Source organism: Megachile rotundata, chromosome 12, assembly GCF_050947335.1.
Source record: "Megachile rotundata isolate GNS110a chromosome 12, iyMegRotu1, whole genome shotgun sequence".
Taxonomy (NCBI): Eukaryota; Metazoa; Arthropoda; class Insecta; order Hymenoptera; family Megachilidae; genus Megachile; species Megachile rotundata.
In genome coordinates, this window is record NC_134994.1 from 9,114,001 (window position 1) to 9,139,164 (window position 25,164).

The 25,164-nt window shown below is 40.3% G+C and overlaps 3 protein-coding genes across 6 annotated transcripts; 1 reads left to right on the forward strand and 2 right to left on the reverse strand.

Moving 5' to 3' along the window:
* The first annotated feature begins 104 nt into the window (after nucleotides 1-104).
* Nucleotides 105-11,950, forward strand: Tsp5D (Tetraspanin 5D). 3 transcript variants are annotated; one of them, XM_012282984.2, is made up of 5 exons: nucleotides 105-868; nucleotides 7,471-7,581; nucleotides 9,793-9,984; nucleotides 10,057-10,239; nucleotides 10,724-11,950. In XM_012282984.2, the coding sequence occupies exons 2-5, from the start codon at nucleotides 7,519-7,521 to the stop codon at nucleotides 11,057-11,059; spliced, it is 774 nt and encodes a 257-aa protein (XP_012138374.1). In that variant the 5' UTR covers nucleotides 105-868; nucleotides 7,471-7,518; the 3' UTR covers nucleotides 11,060-11,950. The 3 variants fall into 3 exon arrangements, with proteins under 3 accessions (XP_012138374.1, XP_012138375.1, XP_012138376.1); XM_012282985.2 differs by lacking the exon at nucleotides 105-868 and adding an exon at nucleotides 6,110-6,270; XM_012282986.2 differs by lacking the exon at nucleotides 105-868 and adding an exon at nucleotides 6,354-7,074.
* A 345-nt stretch (nucleotides 11,951-12,295) lies between these two features.
* Nucleotides 12,296-16,357, reverse strand: LOC143265480 (uncharacterized). 2 transcript variants are annotated; one of them, XM_076537936.1, is made up of 5 exons: nucleotides 14,921-16,357; nucleotides 14,671-14,845; nucleotides 13,511-13,609; nucleotides 12,514-12,879; nucleotides 12,296-12,455 (listed from the first exon to the last, which is right to left on the reverse strand). In XM_076537936.1, exons 2-5 carry the CDS (start codon nucleotides 14,839-14,841, stop codon nucleotides 12,369-12,371), a joined length of 723 nt encoding a protein of 240 aa, XP_076394051.1. In that variant the 5' UTR covers nucleotides 14,842-14,845; nucleotides 14,921-16,357; the 3' UTR covers nucleotides 12,296-12,368. The 2 variants fall into 2 exon arrangements, with proteins under 2 accessions (XP_076394051.1, XP_076394052.1); XM_076537937.1 differs by lacking the exon at nucleotides 13,511-13,609.
* Nucleotides 16,358-16,505: 148 nt separating this feature from the next.
* Nucleotides 16,506-22,689, reverse strand: LOC100883691 (uncharacterized). Its single transcript, XM_076537935.1, has 7 exons — nucleotides 22,425-22,689; nucleotides 20,496-20,688; nucleotides 18,734-19,029; nucleotides 18,600-18,665; nucleotides 18,059-18,218; nucleotides 17,763-18,001; nucleotides 16,506-16,663 (listed from the first exon to the last, which is right to left on the reverse strand). Exons 1-7 carry the CDS (start codon nucleotides 22,521-22,523, stop codon nucleotides 16,607-16,609), a joined length of 1,110 nt encoding a protein of 369 aa, XP_076394050.1. The 5' UTR covers nucleotides 22,524-22,689; the 3' UTR covers nucleotides 16,506-16,606.
* Nucleotides 22,690-25,164: the final 2,475 nt, after the last annotated feature.

Genomic DNA, 25,164 nt, shown 5'->3' on the forward strand with positions numbered 1-25,164 from the left:
GTTTCTTGTAATTCGATGTCGAAATCTTTGATTATGTGGAAACTTGAGCAAGAGGTTATAACGGAGAAAGTTATTTTTTCATCAGATCGTTCTACTTACGCTTAAAGAACGCGGAGAATGCTTATTTTTTTAAGAAAGTCTTCGCCATAGTTTTATCACCTATTGCTGGAGGTCGCTAGTAGTGCCATCCTTCATGTCTGGGTACTTTGTAATCTGGACAAGCGTTTTGAAAATTCGAATGTATAAATCTCGAATATACGGAAATTCATGGTCTTGAAAGTTTACAAGTTGGAATTCGGAATTTGGAATATTTGAAGACTTGAAAAATCGAATGTGGACTTGAGAACTTATAAATTTGAAACTTGCGAATTTCAATACTCTAGCTTGGAATGTTCGAAGCTTGGAAATTTGAATCTTTCAAATTTGACAGACATAAAAATTTGAACCTTTCAAATTTCACAGACTTAAGAATTCAAAATTGATAAATTATGAAGTTTGAAACTTCGGACCATCAAATATTTAAAAATTTGAAATTGTCTGAAGAACCCCTCGTTGCTGCAAAGAACACATCAGGAAGGTGAAAATCAGCGCTTTCTCCGAAAAATGTAACGACGGTCCATTTCTCTGCAGCGATCTATGTGGTATTTTCACGGTTACCGTCAGATGGCGACTTTCGTTTCGCGATGACTGATGGAGAACGGATGTGCGAGAGTTGTGCGCGTTTCTCTCGTGCAGTCGATCCGGGAACTCGAAACCTGTCGCGAACACGAGCCGACCTTTGACTCTGCTCTCCATGAACCTCCGTTCATCGTCAAACAGCTCTTGACAGTGTCTGTCGATCGTGCATCGGACGGTTCTCCTCTTACCGGTAAGTCGTGTCAGCGTGTTTGAACTTCCATCTTCCGGTTTCACCGGCTTCCGTCTTTTTAAATTTCTCCCGCAAATCGATCTGTTTCTGTTACATTAATATTCGCCTTACGTCTAACAATGAGCTGTGCACATTTTCACGAACGAAATTCTGTCGTGTAACTTACGTCGATGTTTATATTACTAGTGTGCTACTAATGTTGAACCTTGTTCGCGTAAATAAATTTGGTTGCGTTTGAACCTACTGATCCGTGATGAAGCAGTTAATTTAATTGGCTAATTATGTATCGAAGAATGTGCATAAATAATTCAGTATAATAGTTGTATCGCAAACAGTAATTAAAGTAAATTATCTCTGCAACACGTGACGAATATAGCAACAATGATATTAGAAGATATTTCTCACATGTTTTTATTTTATTTAATCATTAGCTGTCAATAACATATACGTCGTTGTTTATAGATCCGAATACATATTGACATACTATTATTTCACTGAAATCATGAAAACAATGAATTATTTATCAAGTATCGACGGCCAATATTCGACGTTGCATAATGGAGCACAAAAGGTTTACTCCGCGTTATAAATTAATTATGGTAACAGCAGAATGTATCTTTTACAAAGGGTCAGCGGTGTCGGCGGATACGCAAGCGTGTCGTTTTACGGAATTTCGCGATGCGAGCATAAATTAAAAGCTGGTCAATGAATAATCACGATTGGGACGAGTTACCGTCGCAGTTGACCTTTTTTTGTACGCTTCAATCGTGTCGATACAAATTCATTTACGCTTGCGATACAGCTCAAAAATAGTTCTTACCTATTGTAGGTAGCATTTGCATTTGCGTGATCTTTTGCGAAAGCGCACACGGATTAAATTACGCAATTACTGCTGGAAAATTCCTACGTGGATTTCTATTGTTTCCTGGCAGGTTTTCATATTATATGATAAAACACGTAGGTTTGACTATTGCGACGAAAATGCGGCAAGATGTGAAATTCAGAGAAGATGAAAGTATCGTTAGTTATTAATTTAAAAATATATGTTTTCAAACAATCTGGGGTTCATAAGCCTTATATCAGTACATTTCTGTTATCATAGTGTATACAATAAGAGTGATCGCAGTTCGATACCTCGCAAATCACGCTGTAATCGTTGCAAATTTCTTCTCACCTCGATTAGCGTAGAAAATTACTCTCGGCAAGGCTGCGAGCAATTTTGAAGCCTATTCCGCGATCTCTATTAATCCCGCCGATTAAGTCCGCGACGGGAAGAATTAATTCGCAGCCAGAAAAATGGACTTAACACTTTGATGGTCGCGTATTTCGTGAACTCTTTGACTCTTACAATTTGTTGTCCTTGTGACGCGGTCGGATGTGACCATGGACAAGGGCACCACATGAGAACGGTGCAGTCGAGATATGTTGGGGATTTGATTGTGGATCAAATTTGGGAATCTGAAAATTTGAGGATTTGAACATTTGGAAAATTTGGAATTTTTCATTGCGGAACAATAAGGTATTTGGTGAGAAAATGCATCAGGCATATGTGGAGCCTGTTACGTAAGGCAATCGAGACCTCGTATTACATAATAATGATTATGAACGAATCTCATAATCAAGCTAATGCGAATTGTCCAATGACACTAACGCAACCCCATTCCCCATGGTTAATGACTACATGAGAAACAGTTGTCAGTGTCGCAAACCGATGCTCCGTCGAGTGCACTTGTACCGTTACATTTATTTAAATTACATCCTTCAGACTCTTTGATCAGAATTTCAGATTTTGACAATTGCCGCCATTTTTAGAGAACAATTGTGCCAGACATTAATCTTTTCGAGGCGAAGTGGCACAGCGTGCAGTTACGCGTTTGGAAGTCAGCTTTTTAATGATCCCCGATTAGAACAGGTTTCTAGATCAAGGACCATAATCTTCCCCACACGCGGGGGATTAGAAACGTTAATTAAGTGTCGCGATGCGGGCCGTTTCGATAATCCTCGAGGAGATCGCGATATCGAGGAAATCGATCGTGCGAACTGAACGTACGTCGATTTCTCTTCCCATGTTTCTCTTCGCGCCAACAATTGTTCGCAGAATTTTGCTTTTTTTTAGCATCCTCTGCTTTCTGATCTCGTGGGAAATCCTTGAAACTTTCCTTCTGAAAAACAATCGCGTGCACACGTCGGTTAATAGGTACGAAAACTGATTAGCACGCAATTTTTGGGATCAGAAAAGATTTAACAATTCTTTTTTTGATTTTTTGTAGAGACAAAAATGTGAGTGAGATGCAAGATAACTTTTGGACTTGATAGTATGTCGAGTTAGTGATGGATCACAGTGTTAGAACTTTTGGCAATATAACAAGTGGCGATGCAGCACGACATCTATGTCAGGAGCGACAATAATGTAAAAAGCGATTTAATGTTCACATTGAAAGGTGTCCAAAGATTGAATGTACAGAAAAAAAAGTTTCTGAAATTCCCATAATCCCTCATTCGGAAAGCTGATCACGCGTGCGTCGCAAGGGATCAAGGGACACGGCGATGGCACCGATACTTGCGGCCCTTTGTTCGATCCTCCATTATGTCACGTGGGAGGACGAGCACACACGCGGTCGCATATCGTCTCACGATTAACGAGCGCATTGTAATAAATTAGGAATTATGACGCTGCTCCCTCTTCGCCCTCGGCTCCTTTCGCCCGGCTCAATTGATGCGTCGCGTTTTTCTCTAACGATCTCCCTCCGCTGCGATCGTGGACAATTCGATGATTGCATCTATTGTCATAATAGCGATTGCGCATGACGTAGAATATTTTCTCTAAACAATGCTAGAAGCAATCTCTTTGTCAACTTTGATTCCCAATTTAAAATTAACTGATTTCTTTTCAACTATCCTTCCTTTCAATTTTCTTTCAATCCAATCTTCGAATTACAAGGGTCGAAATTTGAATCCTGATTCAAGACGTATAAACTCGTCGCTTTTCCACGATTACGTCACGTGGGATAGCGTGTAGGAGCGTAAACGCGATGGCGTATCATAATGCGAGAAAGAACGATAGCCAGGAGGGGTGAAAGGGAGAAAGAGAAAAAGAATCGTGTCGCGTTAACTCTTACGTTTAAGCACCGTCCACAACGTGTCGACGTGGCGACGAGCGGGGAGATCATAGATGATGGCAAATTGTCCGCAATTGGCAGGAAGTCGTGGCAAGGGGGACCGTTTCTACGCCCCCTTGCGCTCTCTTCGCTGTTCATTAGAGCCACCGCGTTTGCGGTTCCATTTCGCTCGCTACGAATTGATTTCAAGTACGATTAACCCCGTTAACGCGCTTCCCTTCTCGATCTCGCCTTCGCCAAATTTTCTTCCCTCGTTTTGACACAGGAAACTCGTCGCACTTTGAAAAACACGTTCTTTCGATATAACATGCCATTAACCCCCTAAGACATGTTAAACTATTTCAAAAATTTTTTTTAATGAAAGGATTCTTGGTATTAATTATATTTCACCTGTAACAATTATATGAATAAATCTTGAAAAAATTTATAATTGCAGGAACATTACATATTTGCAGGGATATTACATACATGTGGAATATGTGTATACATGTATACTTATGTGTACATATGTAGCAGATATTTTATCAATATTAAGAGTTACAATTTTCCTTTGAGATTTCATAAGTTCCTCCGACTGTGTTGAACAATTTGAAGTAATGGATTCGATAATATCTGACCCAGACCTAACCTGTATCAGGTAACGAGTTCAGTTAGCAAGTGGTACGGCGTGTTACGCAAAAGATTTGTTTGATCGCGCGATAAGATGAATCAATATTACGTAACCTTGCTAACCAAATTCCGATAAACGTATTAAGGGACAAGAAACGCTGGCATAAATTGTTTCATCGACTCCTACAAGACGTAGAACCGTGTTCATGCATTTTTACAGGTGTCTATTAGCTATTTCATGAGCTGCCATTACTTTCCTTTTGCGGTCCATTATAAATTTTATGACCGAGCTATTATTTTCCATTGGTTATATTATATGATACAGAGAAAAGTATACAATGATGTTCGAAATTTAATATTTTTACAATTACTATTTTAATTTAATAAAATCTAATACTTCGTTTTAAGAGTAAAATTGGAGTGTAAAGAATAATTTTAAGCGTCGAATATCAACGTTATTTTAAGCAGGACAGTAGGTGTTCAGAACTCGAGAACTGCGTCTTTTCTCGATTTAATGCGATTCAAAAACGTAGAAACCGGTGACTCGTCGAAACGACCGAAGTCACCCTTGACTGCTCGAGATAAGGCTTGTCACGTCGTTCTTCTTCGTTCTCACCTGTGCAAAGAAACTCGCGCCTCGATGGTTGAAACGAGAAATCCAAGTTAACCGATTCGTTCAGTTGTCAAAAGCGTATCTCATTCGAGAACAGCGTGCAGCGAGAAATTGTTCTTTTCCGTCTGACGCGTCCATAAAGCGATTTCTCTTCCGTAATTCGTTCGAAATTCAACACATTTATCAAAATTTCTACAAACCTCTCGTTTGAACCGCATGAATATAAAATTCTTGAAATTTGATCAAATTCTTAGTCTCCTCAATATTTACAATTAATGTAAGTTTCTTCATAAAATGACAAAGCAAACCAGCAGAAATTTGGACGAAGTAAATTGCACGAAAAGCGATGATTCACTGTAATCGTTTATACTGCGATTTTGCAGAGGAAGAAAATCGTAATCTCACGGATCTTTTATTCAACGATTAGACGCACTATCCATTATTTACAGGCTATCATACATGTTTAATGCATGCAAAAAGCATCTGTTTCCTAGACTTCCTTTATGGCGACCTTATGGAACTTTTTTCTCAACAGACATTATAACCTTCGATTAAATCGAAAAACGAGTGTGTCTTATTACGCCATTTTCTCTGTGATGGTCGGATTGAAAGCTTCTAACTTAACTCCGCTATATTAGTCTTAACTCTTCTGCAGAGTTTTAAAACGTTGCGTCTAAACGTTCGAGAGGAAAACACGAGGGCAGATTTCCGGCGACCTTGGGTCTTACACGTTTCTCAGCAGGCATCCGTAGGAAAGTGACGTCCACGCGTGAGCAGACGTTACCTCTAGCGGACCCACGCGATCACGATCGCGATTGTGTATGAGTGAGAGGCCGCTGTCGGCATAGTGTCCCGTTAGGGGACCTAGAAGGCCCAGAAGGGGCCACAGCCAATCCTATCAACCTGGTTTCGAACACACCGGAACGGATCCTCGTTCGATGAGGATCGTCTGTCAACCGGTCATCGATTCTTTCGCTACGATTTTCGCACTTCCGCGTTGTTTAATCGTGACCTTCGCCTTAACTGTCGTGCAACCATGAGATATTGAACGTTGAAGCACTGTAAGTCGATAACGGAAGTATTTTTCGTCCTCGCGTTAGTATTCAGGTATTCGGTGTGCAGTAAGATGATGTATTGAATAGTTGACGGTGAAAGTAATTTTCACACGTGTTATCTGCTCAGATATCTCAAGTATTATCAAGGCTATTGTGCTGTGGATAACATAGTGTCGAAGAATTGTGGTATTCACACGCTTGTATAATTTCAAATGTGCAGCTTCACGGAAGTGATCATAGAGTAGTATTCATTCATGTATTCAATTGTATCCATATATTATTTGTTCAAACACGTGTTGTTGAAATGTTTGAAAACCATCATAGTTGACTACGAGACGTTGCTATTCGAGTATTCACAAGTTATTCGATCGGCGACTTGTTAAAATTGTAGAAGCGTTCAGAAGCGATGAAAAGCGATCGAACGATGAAAAGTTGATCGCGGTGTTGATATTCAACCAGGCAGTGGCGATTTCGTGCGTTGTTAGTGAAACAGAAGCCACAGCGATCCTCGGGGAATAAAGATATCTGTCGGCTGGCTTTTCGTGAGACAGCCCGCATTCGAGCGGAATACGTAATCGTCACGTGTGCTTGTGCAGCTTTATCTTCATCTCCTGCTGCTTCTACTTATTCCTTCTTCTCGTTGCTCGTGTTGGTTTCGTTGGTGGTCAAGGCATTTCTCGGTAATTCGGAGCGACTCGCAGTTCTCGTGCATCCTCTCGATTCGCGTGTTGTTTTGCGATCTTGGATACATTGAGCGCGGCTCTCGAGTCAAGTTTGATTGATCGAGAGTAAACAGTGAAAGTTCTTGAGGTACAGTTAACTATTTGCCAATACTAACGACTTAATGAATGCCTCTAACTTAATGAACGCGATTAGGATGAGATAATTGTATACACTTATCTGGAAACGTTCTGAACTGTTTATTTAAGGTTGCCTTCGATTTGTAGAAATAACTTGGCTCGTTTAAAATTTTTCTAATATACTTCGGTTTTGCAATTATTTCGATCACAGTGTACGACTGCGCTCCTATTATGTATTTAAATGTCATGAAGAATTTTTGAAAAAGTCTAAGAAAACGAAGATTTAAATTTCGCGCCAATACGTGGTTTTCGTCGGAGTATTTTTACGACCCTTTTAAAGAAACAGTCGACGAAAATAACCTGGAAACAGCGGAGAATCATCGTGTATCGTTTCTGGTGTTTCCAGGAATCACAGCCAGTTTGAGCGAGGACAAAGGTTGCGAAGGATCGAGCCATGGGCCGCACAGGATACACGTGCATCAGGCACGTCTTCTGCTCCCTCAACGTTCTCATATGGGTACGTAACACGTACTTCTCGATACAGCAAATAATTCCTAAGTTCCTTTACAATAAAATAATCATTTGAAAAAACCAATGAAGAACCAGTTATAAAAGTAAATATCCTTCATATGAAAGCAACTCTATGAGCAATTGCTGATCAGATTACGGAGTTACTATGTACAGCTGTTCTCTCATCTCCGCATTCATTCGTAATTCACCGAGCAGCAATTACTGCACGCAACATTCAATGTCATTTATTTCATCATCGACCATAATAAGCCTCTATAACAGGTTAAAAATAAATATTGTTAGCTGATGCGAATTTCAGAGCATTCTTCAGCAATTTATCAAACTGTGGAAGTCTAGAAATACTAGAAAATGTATGAAGTTGAAAAGATAATTTCTGGTCCTTGCTTTAGGGAGTGGACATCGTTGCACGCCGCTGTACTCTCGCGACCCAATATATACCGGTTTTATCGATGAACAGAACGTTGCATGATAAAGAATCAGCCGGGAGGAATGAATGGAGATCGAGAGATTAAACACCGATCGATTTACGTGATTCGCGAAACTGGTACCGTTAAACATTTTTGCAGCGAACATAACGGCCGTGCAAAAAGACCAACATGGTCGATTAGCAGACCGACTGCATTCTCGCGCGAAATTACCGATGCAATTTCAACGCGACCAAGCGTACAATTAAGGGCAGTGCAACAAGACCGCTGAAAATTGCGAACGTGTTCCGCGTCGAAACCGCGCCGATTCTTTTCCGCTTCGTCCACGTAAATGAACGGTATTATTTTTGCTAGCCATTTGCTTCGAAACGCTTTAAATCTTGAGAGAAAGATTCGCAAGAAAGGTTTTCGTTAGACGCGTGCCTCGCGAGCATGTTGTTCGGTACCGTAAGTTCATAGCTCATAGAGCACGGTTCAATGTCCTATTTAAGGCCGGTGCACGACGGAACCGACGATTTTAAGTGGTACGATAAATTCGAGAGAAGAGACCGAGCATGTCGGAATGCAACGAGAATGACAATGCGCATCGATTTAATCGCACGCGTGGGCTGTTCCTGCTTCTTCCTCTTAATTCTACCCTGCTCTGTCGATGATTTATGTTTCGGAATTATTTAACATTTTATCCTATTAAGCAACGGTAGTTTATTTTTTGCAACGGTAGACTCTTCTGATAATTTTCTACGGGTAAAAGTACCAAACCGAAAGTATGTACAAGAACAAATGAGAAGTTATGTGGTTCACAGTTTCTTTCTTTCGGAGGAAGTCATCCTTGCATTTGTACGATTGATACTATTCTAACCCAACGCTTAAATTACCTACTTTCGAACTAGTTCGACCGGATTGAATAACGCGGCCCGTGGTTACCACACTGATGCTAATTTACAGCAGTTTGATGATATCGCTAGGGTCAACACTCTGTCGACGACGTTTCTGCCCGAAGCGTTGTGCTAGATTATCCGCTTGTCTTATCTGCACGGTTGTCCCACTTTAAAAAACGTATTTCTGATTGACCAGATAGAAACCGTTGTATTACTAATCTTAACTTACATATTTGTAAACAAACTTAAAGAGAACTGTTGCATGGAGAAAATGCACTAATCAATAAATCTAGATGTAACTTAAGCTTAAGAGGATTTAACAATCCAGAAATTGAGGGATTCACAAATTGTGGACATTGATATATTTAGAAGATTGGAAATTTGGAAGTTGGAATTTGATCAGAAGCTGAGAAACTTGAGAAGTTCGATTTGAATTTAAACATGCTAAAAGTACGAAATTTATGAATTCATATATTTTATGCCAAAAGTCCTCTTCACTAGTCCACATCCAAAAGTCTACGTTCGATATAACGAGTCTGTGTTGTATATAACGAGAAAGTTCATACGCAGACAAAGGAATGGATGGAAATCGCAAATGGGAGACAACAATCGCTTTAATCTCGCGGGTCTAACAGGGCAGTAAATTACTGAACCTCGACAATCAGGGAAAGGTCAATATCCCTAATCACGCTGTCACCGACACACAACTTAGCTCAAAGCCTCGCTGCATTACATCGGAGACTCCCTATCCCATAACTTCGCTATAAATCCATTCCCATCAGTGCAAAACTACAATCGCAGAAGTGAACTCGGTATTTTTGAAAGAAAAATACGTTTCACAGTCGACCGCATTCAGGCCAACAACCGTTCTGACTCCAGTAATTTCCTTTACAGTTATGCGCTTGCGGAATTTTGGGTGCAGGCCTATGGCTGCGATTGGCTTACTCCGGTTATACAACCTTGGTGCCGCAGTATAGTCTCGCGTCAGCTGACTCGTTGCTGCTCGCTGCCGGATGCGTGACCTTCGTCATCGCCTTCTTCGGATGCTGCGGTGCTTGGTTTCAGTCGAGATGCATGTTAATCACGGTACGTAACCTTCGACGGAGTTCTACCTTTACTACGACCCTTTCATTCTGACCGATCATGTTTCCCTTGCAGTACTTCGGTTTGGTGATACTGATGTTCCTGGCTGAGTTCATGCTAGGCACTCTGGCCTTCATCTTCAGGGACCATCTGGCTAAGAGCCTGAAGGAGGAGCTGCTGGTCGGTATTGAGACGCATTATGATCAGATCAGGGAACCTGGGACGCTGCCTGCTATTTGGGACCACATACACACCGAGGTGAACGCGTCTCTTTATTTTAGTCCATTATGAATTGATGGTAAAAACGAATAGTTGATTGGGTAGATTGTTTGGCGTATCGTTAGGTAAGATCTGTGTGCAGGGTAAAGTGATGGGAGAGCTGTGTCTTTGATTCAAATGACATGATACGATAATATGATCATTGTATGAAATATGATACAGTCCTAAACAGATACCAGCTGATTTTTATTAATCTGATAAATTTGTGATCATAGAGTTATGTCAAATCTGTTGTATCAGATTTGAGGTGCATTCTGTTCTGACTGAAAACCGATTTCACCCGACTGCTTGAAAACGTCTTAACTCGATTCGAATTTAACGGTGGAAGTTAGAATACCAGAAACGTTTTAGGATTCGAAGTAGTCTCAGAATCCCAAATCGATCTCGCTCGACTTTTACCGACCCCCTTCGGCATCAGCCTACTTTCTTTCCACGATTTTCTAATTTTCCGTGTCAATTTCAGTTCCACTGTTGCGGTGTACGGGACTACACGGACTGGTTCCAGATCAACGCGTGGCCATCGGAGAATCGTGTACCCGACTCTTGTTGCATACAGAGAGAACGATATTGCGGTCGTTTGGACGCGGAGGGACACAACAAGGAGTTGTGGTACAAGGAAGGCTGTGCGACGGCAATTCAAATGTGGCTGGTTACCAGGCTCCATGTGGTCGGCATTGTGGGTCTGGTGGTCGCTTTCCTTCAGCTGTTCGGACAAGTAGCGAGCATGATCTTGTTCTGCACCGTCAGGCACAAAAGGTCGTCTCACACGTACAAGAGCTACGACACCACGAACACCTAGAATTTCCGATGGATCTTGGACGAAACGAGTGTCTGAGGTCCGTGAAGAAACATAACAAGAACAGTCGTACCGTGCGCGGTGATGATCACGATCTTCTTCGCGTTCGAAGAAGATTTCGATTGTTAAGCCTGTCCTGTGAGAATAACTCTTCTCGTTGTCTTCCCGATAAGATAACGCATTCCTTCTTCTGTTCAAGTTCGAGTAGGGCCAACAAATCGTTGCGTTAAGATCGTGGAAATTTCTGTTTATCATCGAGCAAGAAAGTGGAGCGAAATGATTAACGAGCACAGCTTAAGAGATACGTACGACGAGTCATTAGGCTAATGGGCCATTAGCGTTGATAAACGAGTCCTTCTTCAGCCGACGACCAATAACGCTCGGTTCTCAACGAAACCTACTGTTAATTCGTACTCCGACGTTGTATACGCGTAAGATTCGAAAGAAACAAAATGGTTTCAACGTAGTATGTTATCTTGCATGCGAATCTGTTTATTTACTAGGTGTTATCACACGCATACCAAAATTGCTGTTCGCACGATCGTTTAAAACGTGTCTGCTCGCGAACACGCAAGTATTTTTATTCGTTTTAAGGTTGTTTGACATCGAGTCGATACAGCTACGGGAAACACAGAGACTCCTTCGCTTAGCTTTAAATCCGCGGCTGTGTCGATCGAACGTTTTTATTTGTATATTTATTTAATCACGCTGTCGCGTAGTTAGCGACCCTGCAGCACGTTTCATGTTTGTTCCACACGTTCACTGATTCGGCGGAAAATGGAAGAACACTGTAAATTATTTTCACTGACGCAGTTTAACTTAGGAAACGTGTCGGAATAGCGGCAGCTCGTTTATACGTATATCGTTTAATAAATAATATATTTATGCAATGTCCTTTCGCAACACTTTGTATTTCTTTCTGGTTTGCACCTTTGCTGATTTTTTTAATCGTGCAATTATATTCTTGAATGATGATTAGACTGTTTGTGCATTAATGACCGATGTCCGAGAAGTATAACATGAGTCTGTACATCATATGATTATTTTGTAGACTTCGATAAATGTTTACCTACAGTTCAGAGATATAAGAGTGAAAAACACATGGTTGATTTACATGTATTACATCAATGTTTCCACGATAGACTTTGTTCATGACGAGAATTAAATCTAAGGATTCGGAAAAAAGAGAATCTTGAAAAGCTACGGACACCACAAAAGAAATCTTCAATATCCAAAAGCTTCGGTAAACAAAATAAACAATTTATTAAACTAGGAGTAACAACGTAAACAACCGACTATATCATTCATCCCATCATTCGAGGCCCACCAGCTTCGCCCCAACATGGTTCAACGCCTCCGTGAGTCCACGAGAAGTGGTCTTAGCAGCATTTCGTGGAAACTGAAAACAATCATTTTTTATTATAACGAAACTATCATCTTATATATCAAATGCTTACATCTACGATAGCGTTCAAAAAGTTGCTGAATCCCTCGAAGCTGTTGACCAACGCTCTGCCAATCCCAATAAACTTGTCGCCAGTGTTGCCATATTTGTCCTGCTCCTTGATACCATCGACAATTGGTGTTGGTTTCAAGAAGGACTCCAAAAGCCCTGCCGCAGGCCTAGGAACTGGTTTCTCGAAGAAACTTTGGGCAGATTCGTTTTCTAGCCTCACTGTTTCTCTAGCGTTGGGTCGGGTGTTTGTCACTGGAGGTGGGTGAGAGTCCAAGGTTACTGAAGATGGCTGGACTTCTAGGCTCCTTTCTTGTAGCATTGTAGATTCAGTCTTCGGTTCGGTAGTGTGTGACTTGCTTGTCCCGACCTGATAGACAATATATAAAACAATATTAGTTCATTCCTGCTATGACGAAGATAACAGTAAATTATCTTCATTTGTGAAAAGCTCAAAGTTGCAAACAGTTGATTCGAGAATCTTTGATTAGATTGTTATTAAAATGGCTGGATTTGTCTTTCAATACTTTTGTCATCAAATTTTTCCACGTTTCACAATCTATTTGATATGCAACAACCTAATACGCGGTTAGAATATTCCAGGTTTAACTTCGATCATCAGGATTCTTCTAAGATAATCACCTGCGCGTGCTCGGAAATTGTTATTAAAAATATGCTACGTTATTACTTATTAAAATTGCGTTACGTTCTAAGAAATATGAAATGTATATAACATTTCGTGGATCGTTGCATCGACCGATCAATTAAACAAGTTTTATTTGACCTCGACAACTTTTACGCATAATATTTTTTGCATCCCGTCCGGCTCGTTAATCACTCTTGCTACACATGATAGGAAAACGGCAACCTTGTGCCGGATAATTGTGAAACGACCGTCGCCAGGTAATCCGGTGTACTCGATCAGCTTCTTCGTGATTCCTAAAAACCGTCCACATATCGGTGGGAGAGGCGAAGGTTAATCAAGAGAGTGGGCCAATTACCTCCGCACGATCGGCTATGATGTTTCTGGCCAACGTGACAGAATTGACGAATCTTCCAGTTCCTATTCGTATCGCGTCCACGAAACGGCCTAACAACTCCTATAAAAGCCGAAACACAAATTTGACGCGCTGACAATTCGACGCACTGTACATTCGACGTCCTACAAATTCGACGCGTAGCAAACTCTACGTGTTGCAAATTCGACGCGCTGCGAACTCGACGCGCTGCAAATTCGATGCGCTGCAAATTCGACGCGTTGCAAATTCTATGCATAGCAAATTCGACGCATAGCAAATTCCACGCGTAGCAAATTCAAAGCGTAGCACATTCGACGCGCTGTGAACTCGAAGCGCTGCAAATTCGACGCGCTGCAAATTCGACGCGTTGCAAAATCAACGCGCAGCAAACTCTACGCGTAGCAAATTCGATGCATAGCAAATTCGACGCATAGCAAATTCCACGCGTAGCGAATTCGACGCGCTGCGAACTCGACGCGCTGCGAACTCGACGCGTTGCATATTCGACGCGTTGCAAATTCGACGCGCAGCAAATTCGACGCGCAGCAAATTCGACGCGCTGCGAACTCCACGCGCTGAAAATTCGACGCGCTGCAATTTCGACGCGTTGCAAATTCGACGCGCAGCAAACTCTACGCGTAGCAAATTCGACGCGCTGCGAACTCGAAGCGCTGCAAATTCGACGCGTTGCAAATTCAACGCGCAGCAAACTCTTCGCATAGCAAACTTTACGCGTAGCAAATTCTATGCATAACAAATTCGACGCATAGCAAATTCCACGCGTAGCAAATTCGACGCGCTGCGAACTCGAAGCGCTGCAAATTCGACGCGCAGCAAATTCGACGCGCTGTGAACTCGACGCGCAGCAAATTCAACGCGCCGCAAGCTTCATACATATTAAATTCAACGCACTGCTATTTAATGCATTACTATTCAACGCGTGGTATCTCAACAATTTACAATTGAACCCCTATTAAATGCGTTCAGAACCAAAGGACCGATGTCAATATTAACAACCCGTTTTTTTTAATTTGATATTTTTAATTTGATTTTAAGGACATTCCTCATCATCTACACTTATAGACATATTGTTATTATGAGATGAATGACAAGCTCAAATAATCATAAATCACGAAACTCACGTGAATTTGTTCCAACGTTGACGACACTCGTGAGTCGAAGGTTCTTATAGTATTACCGGTGTTCAAAGTGAATTTTGTAGGTTGTTCTGCAGGTCGAGCGATCGATAGATCGAAAGAGCACAGTATGATCAAAACACAGATGTGTGGAAGCCTCACCCTTAGTGCACACATCGTTCTGCAAAGTCATGGAGAATGCAAGTTAAATGATTTCATAAATGAAAGTCTCTATCGTTCACAGAAATGTACTCACTACGAGATTGCTTGTGGATTCGTTGATATGAAATTTTTTTGATGCACCAGAAATACAGAGATGCGGAGAAAGATACAGCAATGTTTTGTAGCTCGAAGTTCGTCGACGACTAAAGAATTTCGCTGTTTCATTACAAACTTGCCTTACGGTCTTGCGACATGCTTACTTTCTCTTTCGATTTGCTCCTCGTTAGCGGCACGTACGTGGATTGAGCGAGTTTTGAACGGTGATAAGTGTTTGTCCGAAAATTCGATTGATATCGAGGAAATTATTATAGACAATGTTCTCCATCGATTGGAGTTAGGGTAGCTGCCCTTGATGGCTCAAAGTGATAGTGAACTTGAGAAGTATACGCTTATACTTTCGCAGAATGTTTCATTTATGATGTAGGGTGTCAAATATTAGAATAGAAGACAAAATGATAGCACAAAAGATAAAATAGCAGAACTCTGTAGATCGTATGTATTGTAGATGCAGAAAATTATTATTGGGAAGACTTTTTAATTTGCAAAATTTTAATGTACAAATTTAAACGTTTTTATGATTCTTAAACAATAGCTGCAGACACAAGAATTTGTTACAATTCGGAATATTGCAAATTCAACGCGTTGTAATTCAACTTATTGCAATTCCACGCATCCTAATTTGGGGTGTTGGATTTCGGTGCATTTTAATTCAACGCGTTGCAATTTCGACACATTGCAAATTCAATGCGTTGTAATTCAACATATTGTAATTCCACGCATTCTAATTTGGGGTGTTGGATTTCGGTGCATTTTAATTCAACGCGTTGCAATTTCGACACGCTGCAAATTCAACGCGTTGTAATTCAACATATTGCAATTCCACGCATCCTAATTTGGGGTGTTGGACTTTGGTGCATTTTAATTCAACGCGTTGAAATTTCGACACATTGCAAATTCAACGCATTGTAATGCAATATATTGCAATTCCATGCATCCTAATTTGGTATGTTGGATTTCGGTGCATTTTAGTTCAACGCGTTGCAATTTCGACACGTTGCATATTCAACGCGGTGTAATTCAAAATATTACAATTCCACGCATCCTAATTTGGGGTGTTGGACTTCGGTGCATTTTAGTTCAACGCGTCGCAATTTCGACACATTGCAAATTCAACGCGTTGTAATTCAATATATTGCAATTCCACGCATCTTAATTTGGGGTGTTGGACTTCGGTGCATTTTAGTTCAACGCGTTGCAATTTCGACACATTGCAAATTCAACTCGTTGTAATTCAACATATTGCAATTCCACGCATCCTAATTTGGGGTGTTGGACTTCGGTGCATTTTAGTTCAACGCATCGCAATTTCGACACATTGCAATTTCAACGCGTTGTAATTTCGACGCGTTACACTTCAGCGCATTGCATTTCCACACGCTGTAATTCGGCAGATTGCAATTCAGCGCGTTGCACTTCGACGCGCTGCATTTTGGTGCGCTATACTTTCACGCGTCTTGGATACACAGTTGAACTGCACTGTTGAAATGCACCTTACAATAAGTGAACTTTTTGTATTTCACTTTGATAAGTCAGTACTTTTATTAAAAAGCGAAACCTCGTTTACGTTTAACAAATTTATTTAAGAAATCTCTAAAAAAATATGTATACAAGATAAGTACGATTTTACCACTAAACTAGATAAAATAATTTAACAATATTGTTAAGAGGCATTGTTCTTTAAGAAGTCGTTGACAGCACCCAACGTCGAAATCGGTATCTGAAAGGAATTGCTTGAATTAGAATTAAAGAATACCACAAAACCATTGCACTATGATTTGTCAGTCAGTCAGAACTAATTACACAATATTAAAACAGGCGAGGAATGTTAAAATGTTATATCAATTTGGTATCAGTCATTGACTACGCAAATTGAACTCCAAATTGAAGTGCGTTAATGCAAGTAAAATTGGTCATTGAAGTGCGTCACAAGACTCAAAATAGTGCAAGGGGTTAGTGTATGTCAGCGTCAACGTATTTTGGAGGATCATCGAGGGCAATTAGCCTGCGCTATTTTGCCTTTGAACCATTTATGATAGGGATAGACTGCGTGTAGTCTGAGCGGAAGGTTGTTTATGACTAAGTTTCCATCGAGGGTTCAAATCGGGTCAGAGTCGGGTTTGAGTCGCGGGTTGGAGTTGCAGCAGGATTGAACATTACCAACTGCACAAAGTCAACTACCATATTCTGACATGTAAAGCTGAGCAATATTAATTTTACAATATCAAAATAACATACAAAAATTATTTTTCAGATTACAAGATCGCCGACAAAAAGTAATAATAACCTCTTCTACACCGATTAATACAGCATGTGATACACAATGCAATTTGGATTTGTTATGTTGGCAACATGAACTCGACTTTTGTCGTTTCCACCGAACCTCAATTGAACGCTACCCTAAAATTTTGTAGGGTAGAGTTCAACTAAACCTTTGGTGTTTCCACCGTAAAAGCGCTCACCCCAACCCGACTCTAACCCGACTCTGACCCGATTTGAACCCTCGATGGAAACGTAGTCTATGAGAGTCCAAGTGAGGCGATGGCTATTGACTTGGAGTCGTATGGTCATCAGATGTCACAGGACTTTGTGTTTTGTTAGTTTTTGATATTGTAGAAAAGGATAGATAGTTTGTTATTGAATTGCTTAGTTGAATAGGAACGTTGTTCCTTGAGGATCTGGCCACGTAGCAGTGAGGCAAGGATGTCTTTGATAAGAGGACTGAGTTTGACCTCTCGGCACTTACCCCAGCACCTTAATTGGGAACGGTTCTCTTTTCTAAAAAATATCTAACATGTATAAATACTATTTTTATATACCTTAAAAATATCGTCGAAGAAATGATCACCATTGTCATTTTCTATGGGTACGCCATTTTTATCCAACATGGGTCTATTTGAGGTATACATTGGCACCTGACGACGTTTTCGGTCCTTTTTCTGAGGAGTTTCTTGAGACTCCACGGATGAATTTATGGTGATGTACTTAGTGGGTCCCCAAACTCGTTTCCTGACTCTCCATAAGGGTCGTCCGAACTTTACTCGATGAGGACGTTGCTCTGGAAAATGTATCGGATTAGTTATCTTAATTTAATCAAGAAAAGTTGTCATCTTACCAAGTTGCACAACTTCGTTGACTTGGTTGGGTAAAGGAGGAACTAAGGGTGCCTCCAATATTGCACCACCCACAACTGTTTGCGGAACTGGAATCGCGGAAAGGGGGTTGAAAACACTGGCTGCTGCTGGGGGTGTTTGGACGGGGTGTACATCACGTTCCTAACATAATTTGGTAAGAAATTATTTCTACGTCGTGGCCTTAAAAAATTTGTCTCGTTTTTGTACCTCAAATTTGTTCTTCGTATTTCGCGTAACAAAATATTTTTTTCACTTTGATGTCATTGTTAAATTACCTGTCACACTCGTTGATAAAGTATAATTCTTTATTACAAAAGACAAAGGAACGAAATAAACAATTTTATTATTATATCAATTACATTATATAAGTATTCTATAAATGTACACTAAAATTAAAATTGAGCAAAGCGTGGAACTCGTATTTCCATGGCAAATAAACATAACAAGGTCGGTAACAAACGCATAAAAAGCCACTGGTTTAAACAGACCGGCAGATCCTTTAGATCATTTCGAGTCATTTACCTCTTTGCTCGCCGCGGGCACAACTTGTTTAGAAGTCTCGGTCGATCCTGCTTCCTCGGCCAGTGCCTAAAAAATTCATCCTTGAAAGTCAATCACGTCGCAATACCGTCTAAAGACGGAAGTAACCAATATACCTGCTTTATTTTATGCTGTTTTTTTCCACCGTGAGAAATGATTTGGATGTTGCTTGTACCTTTGCTTGGGTTTCCTCCATTTTGTGCGTTTGAGGTACTGGGTTCATTTGGATTATTCGATCCAGTACTTCCACTTGTAGATACTCCAACACCATGGTCACCCACTTTTGCACCGGCGTATAAACCACCACTGGCTGGGGTTGCCGATCTTCCACTTCCGTCTAGAAGACCGCCTAGACCGGCTCCTACTTCCGATCTTCCGTGTCCGAGACCTGCTCTGGCGTAGAGACCTCCTCCTGTTGAAAAATTGACTTTTTAGTGATTTAAAGATGAGAGATATGGGTTCGTGGATCGTAAAGACGATGAATAGCAAATTCAGTGGGTTGTATGTCGGAGTATTGCAAATTTGACGTGCTGCAAATTTGACGCGTAGCAAATTCGATGCACCGCAAATTCGACGCGTGGAAAATTCGACGCATTGCAAATTCAACACGACGCAAATTCGACACATTGCAAATTCAACGCGCTGCAAATTCAACGCGCTGCAAATTCAACGCGTAGCAAATTCAACGCATTGCAAATTCGACGCACCGCAAATTCTACGCGTAGCAAATTCGACGCGCCGCAAATTCTACGCGTAGCAAATTCTACGCGTAGCAAATTCGGTGCATAGAAAATTCGACGCATAGTAAATTCCACGCGTAGCAAATATGACGCGCTGCGAACTTGAAGCGCTGCAAATTCGACGCGCTGCAAATTCAACGCGTAGCAAGTTGAACGCGTGACAAATTCAATGCGTTGCAAATTCGACGCTTTGTAAACTCGACGCGTAGCAAATTCAGCGTATTGCAAATTCGACGCACCGCAAATTCTACGCGTAGCAAATTCGACGCGCCGTAAATTCTACGCGTAGCAAATTCGACGCGCTGTAAATTTGACGCTCAGCAAACTCGACGCGTAGCAAATTCAACGCATAGTAAATTCGCCTCGTTGCAAATTCAATGCGCTACAAATTCAAAGCGTAGCAAATTCAACGCATTGCAAATTCGACGCGCAGCAAATTCGACGCGCAGCAAATTTGACGCTCAGCAAATTCAACGCACCGCAAACTCAATACGTTGACAATTCGATGCATTGCGAGTTCAATACGTTGCAACCCCATGCGCTGAAATTTGACGCGTTGCAATTCGACACAGTGTAACTCGGCGCACCGTAACTCCATGCGCCTTAATTCAGCGCATTGCACTTCGGCGCGCCGCAGTTCAAAGCATTACAGTTCCAAGCGAAATTCAACACGTCGCAATTCAACTTGTAGCAATAGGGAGCGCCGCAGTGCAACGCGTTGCAATTTGTCACGCTACTATTCAATGCATTGTAATTTGTCACGCTACTATTCAACGCTTGCACATACAACGTTGATATTCAAAGCGTTGCAATTCAAGACGTTCATACTTAAAGCATCTTGTCGAGTACACATTTGTAACCCCTCACAATTCGACCCAAACTACACCTTACATTTCGTCTGAATATAATTTGCGTTACAATTAAACGCAGTACATTTCAATATAGCACTGTTAGACGCTCTACAGTTTCCCGTCTATGCATTGCATTCCATAATTTAATTCATCGCATTGCAATTCAGCGTGTCGCAATTGCAGTGTCTATTCAATGCTGATATAACTTGTTAGACTACACTGCCAGGTGACGAAACACTTAACTGAGTGCTATTCCTATTTAAAGTGGTAATTAGTGATATACTAACCAGCAGTCGCGTCGTCACCACCGAGAGCTCCACCCAAACCAGCTCCTGCATGTGCACCCCATGGTGTTCCAACGCTAGCATGGAGTCCACCCCCTGCTTTGGCGCCTCCAAGAAGTCCTCCTAATCCGGCAGCCGCGTGATAGCCTCCGAAATTGAATCTGATACCTCCGTTGGTGAATTGAATGAATGGTAGCTGCAAAATTGTTACGTAACCAGTTTAATATCTTCAATATTACTTTCTATTAATTACATATCGAAAATATGGGAGAAATCGACCTCGATGGATGGAAGATTTCGTCACGATTCGGAGAAATATGACTGTTGTAGCTTTGTTCTGGTAAAAATGTATGGTGTCATTAAGGATATACGTGAAGTCGATGCTTTACTCGAGAACTGTACGCTCTTTGCGAAATTTGAGTTTTTATATTGAGAGAGAGAGTTTTATACAATATGCAACGCGCCGATATCCAACGCGTGGAAATCCAACGCGCCGATATCCAACGCGTCGATACCCAACGCGTGGAAATCCAACGCGCCGATATCCAAGGCGTCGATATCTAACGCGCCGATATCCAACGCGTCGATACCCAACGCGTGGAAATCCATCGCGCCGATATCTAACGCGTCGATACCCAACGCGCCGATATCCAACGCGTCGATATCCAACGCGTGGAAATCCAACGCGCCGATATCCAACGCGTCGATATCTAACGCGCCGATATCCATCGCGTGGAAATCCAACGCGCCGATATCCAACACGTGGAAATCCAACGCGTCGATACCCAACGCGTGGAAATCCAACGCGCTGATATCCATCGCGTGGAAATCCAACGCGCCGATATCCAACACGTGGAAATCCAACGCGCCGATATCCAACGCGTGGAAATGTAATGCGCCGATATCCAACGCGTGGAAATCCAACGCGCCGATACCCAACGCGCCGATATCCAATGCGTCGATACCCAACGTGCCGATATCCAACGCGTCGATACCCAACGCGTAGAAATTCAACGACCACCGAAAGCTACTTTGAAATACTTTACAACACTTCAATATTTGTGCATTAAACGTAAGTCATCGATGTAAATTGCTTAACACGTGGCACGATAAGCTGCAACCTATTTGTAAGCAATATGTTTGGAAAAATTAGTTCGATGACTTGCTAAATTGTAGCTCGATACATTGTAGATGTTTACTATTTATGAAGTGGCCATGACCTTGCTGATCAATTCGTATCTATTAATTGCAACGATTGTTGCACATGATCGTCTAGATGTGCATACTCTATGGACGAATACTTCCGCCAGCCTTTCTCTTCGCGTGGTTGCGTTTGAAAATTACCTAACCGTTTTCCACTGCAGTTCCTTTCTTTTATGTAGACACTTTTTTGTTCACCTGCTGTTCCAGCAATTAGAATTTTATAATTTGAAACTTATTATTAGTTCACTTTGTAATTTGATCATAGTCGGTTTAGTTTGTAATTTGATAATTGTCAGTTTACTTAGCAGTTAGATTAATCAGTAAAGTGTATAGTGCTACTACTTTTTTCCAAAAGATTGATTCCTTCATAAATACCACTTTTTATAATTTAATTATAGAACAGATTTTACAATTTAGTTATTGAAAACCTTAAAATTCACTAGTTTACTTAATTAGCACTTAATTAATTCTGCAAGCATCTCTTAAAATCAAAAAAAGTCAAAGACCTTGCAGTCAAAAAGTCCATATTCATGTGCAAATATTTGTTACTTATCACTGGACTTAGCAGAAAAAAAGCAAATATCCAAAATCCAAATATAGCTATTACGTTGTCCATCAAACCCGAATTAGCTTTCAAATTACCTTTGAAATTTGCGAGTATCAGGAAAAGACAATAAGTCTTCGAACAAAGAGAACGGCAAACAAAGAGTATTTTAAAAAGAAACTCACCCCGGAAGAATCCTGGCCGTTGCCGCCATTTTGCGGCATTCCGCGCACAATGGCGAAGAGACAAACAAGGAGAAGCACAACAACCTTGCTGCACAGCATCTTTCGATCAACTGACTAGCACCTCGAGCCGCCCCACGGTTTACTAGCGTTTTCTAAAAAGACCTCGAAGGCATCTCTCTGCTTTGCCCAGCGGGAAGGGATAAAGTTGTCTGACGTAGCCTTTGAAAAGAAGAAGAAGTTGTCCGGTCAGTCGCGGTTACTTCGTGACTGACTGGGAACTTATCGTTGAATCGCACGATTGTGCATTGAATGTACTATGATTGTGGGGGTCAAGGTCGTTCTGCGTCGTTAGTTTGTTCGCAAATGGCGTGAAATGAAGAGTTCATGGTCGTTCATGGAAAAGAAATTGCACGCGGTAGGATTTTGGAGATTTGGAGATTTGGGACTTTTGGACTTTGGAGTTTTAGGACTTCAAAATTTTTGGAACTTTGGAATTTTTGGAACTTTGGAAGTTTAGGAGTTTGGGATTTTTGGGATTTTTGGATTTTGGAGTTTTAGGACTTTGGAATTTTTGGAACTTTTGGACTTTGGGATTTTGGAGGTTTAGGAGTTTGGGACTTTTGGGATTTTTGGACTTTGGAGTTTTAGGAACTTTTGGACTTTGGAATTTTGGAAGTTTAGGAGTTTGGGACTTTTGGGATTTTTGGACTTTGGAATTTTGGAAGTTTAGGAGTTTGGGACTTTTGGGATTTTTGGACTTTGGAATTTTGGAAGTTTAGGAGTTTGGGACTTTTGGGATTTTTGGACTTTGGAATTTTTGGAATTTTTGGACTTTGGGATTTTGGAAGTTTAGGAGTTTGGGACTTTTGGGATTTTTGGACTTTGGAATTTTAGGACTTTGGAATTTTTGGAACTTTTGAACTTTGGGACTTTGGAATTTTTTCACTCTTACAAAAGTAGAACTTCGGAATTTTTGGAATTCTTGGAATGTGTGGAGTTTTCTAAGAAGAATACACATTTACAGTCAATTTAGGGTTTAGAGCTTGTAATTAATTTTTGTTAATATTTGTCATTTTCTTTATGATAGTATCAAACTTCCTCAATTATATTTTGTACTCGGATCTCCGTACAATTTATTTTATAATTCTATTTATTTATAGTCAGTGTTAAATTAAAAAGATGAAGCGACTCTAAGACTAATCACACATGCAACTTCGTTTTTATGCACGAAGACGTCACTGATGCCTGCAATTTCAGCCAATACGGTAATTATTTTGTCTCGTTGCAAATTATTCCTGAATTATAATATCCGAGCAGACGCACGTAAACTGCCACGTACGCAAGGTTAAATGATTCATGCGAACAATTCAATCGGCTAGTTTATAGAGAAAATTATTTTGTACTCTAAAGATTCTTTTCTCGAAGAGAATTTCGTAGCTGCGTCTAACTCTAGTTCGGGTACAATGAACTTAACAGTAATCATAATCGCCAGTGGCTTTGATTTGAATTAATAAAATATACGCCAGTGAAAGGTTGTCGATTTAACGGTATTTTTAGTCTGTCAGTCAGGATGACTGGGCAATATGTGGATCTCGGAAGAAAACATTAATTGTGTATGGATCAGAATTTGGTGTTAAATTTATAAATATTTATGAGCGTGGGGAGGATGTTTTCAATACTTTGGTGTATTTTAGATCATCTTTGTAACAACTTTAGTTGAAATTTATATATTGACGAATTGACAAATTGACTAGCTGGAGAATTGAAAAATTGAAAAATTGAATAATTGAAAAATTGACAAATTGACTTGTTGAATAATTGAAAAATTGAAAAATTGAAAAATTGACAAATTGACAAATTGAATAATTGACAAATTGAATAATTGACAAATTTAATAATAGACAAATTTAATAATAGACAAATTGAATAATTGACAAATTGAATAATTGACAAATTGAATAATTGGCAAATTGAATAATTGACAAATTGAATAATTGACAAATTGAATAATTGACAAATTGAATAATTGACAAATTGAATAATTGACAAATTGAATAATTGACAAATTGAATAATTGACAAATTGAATAATTGGCAAATTGAATAATTGACAAATTGAATAATTGACAAATTGAATAATTGACAAATAGAATAATTGACAAATTGAATAATTGACAAATTGACAAATTAACAAATTGAAAAATTGACGAAGTAAAAAATTGACTAACGTCAAGATTTTCCCCAGACCCGTAAGCTGTAGAGCCAGTCATAACAACTTGGTATTCAGACAAATTGTGGATAACATTCAGACAAACATGGAAAAAAAGAAGAAACAAGATTAACTTCATATATCTGCATCCAATTACTTTTTTTTATCATCATTTTGATCTCGTTTCTACTAACGTCATCAATATCATTTCTGTAAAACACCAGTCATTCTTCTTACTCAGCAGACATTGACTATTTCGTGGAAACGTCATTAAAATGAACGTCAAAACTATCTCATGGTCAAATACAAACCTGCTTTTCCTGGTTCCTTGAAATATTAATCAGGTTATGGAAATTTCTTTTCTCTGTGTCACCGCTGAAAATAAATGAGTGCATGGAACGTTTAGGAAAGGGTACTATAGAAAATTACTGGATTCACTATGAATCATATTTTGTGAGGTATGCTGTTGCGAAAATTTCTGAATATCTTCTAAGGTCTTCCAAGTTCAGTGTTTCTCAGATTTCCCCAGTTT

Excerpts from the sequence above, each read along its gene's own strand:
- LOC100883691 (XM_076537935.1), bottom strand. The coding sequence starts at position 22,523 with ATGCTGTGCAGCAAGGTTGTTGTGCTTCTCCTTGTTTGTCTCTTCGCC. Across the intron at positions 20,689-22,424 it reads ACGGCCAGGATTCTTCCGGG|CTACCATTCATTCAATTCAC; the intron begins GTGAGTTTCTTT and ends ACAATTTTGCAG. Across the intron at positions 16,664-17,762 it reads TCTTCGACGATATTTTTAAG|ATACCGATTTCGACGTTGGG; the intron begins GTATATAAAAAT and ends AATTCCTTTCAG.
- LOC143265480 (XM_076537936.1), bottom strand. The coding sequence starts at position 14,841 with ATGTGTGCACTAAGGGTGAGGCTTCCACACATCTGTGTTTTGATCATA. Across the intron at positions 12,880-13,510 it reads TCATAGCCGATCGTGCGGAG|GTCGGGACAAGCAAGTCACA; the intron begins GTAATTGGCCCA and ends ATTGTCTATCAG. Across the intron at positions 12,456-12,513 it reads TTTTGAACGCTATCGTAGAT|TTTCCACGAAATGCTGCTAA; the intron begins GTAAGCATTTGA and ends GATTGTTTTCAG.
- Tsp5D (XM_012282984.2), top strand. The coding sequence starts at position 7,519 with ATGGGCCGCACAGGATACACGTGCATCAGGCACGTCTTCTGCTCCCTC. Across the intron at positions 7,582-9,792 it reads CCCTCAACGTTCTCATATGG|TTATGCGCTTGCGGAATTTT; the intron begins GTACGTAACACG and ends TTTCCTTTACAG. Across the intron at positions 9,985-10,056 it reads CGAGATGCATGTTAATCACG|TACTTCGGTTTGGTGATACT; the intron begins GTACGTAACCTT and ends TTTCCCTTGCAG.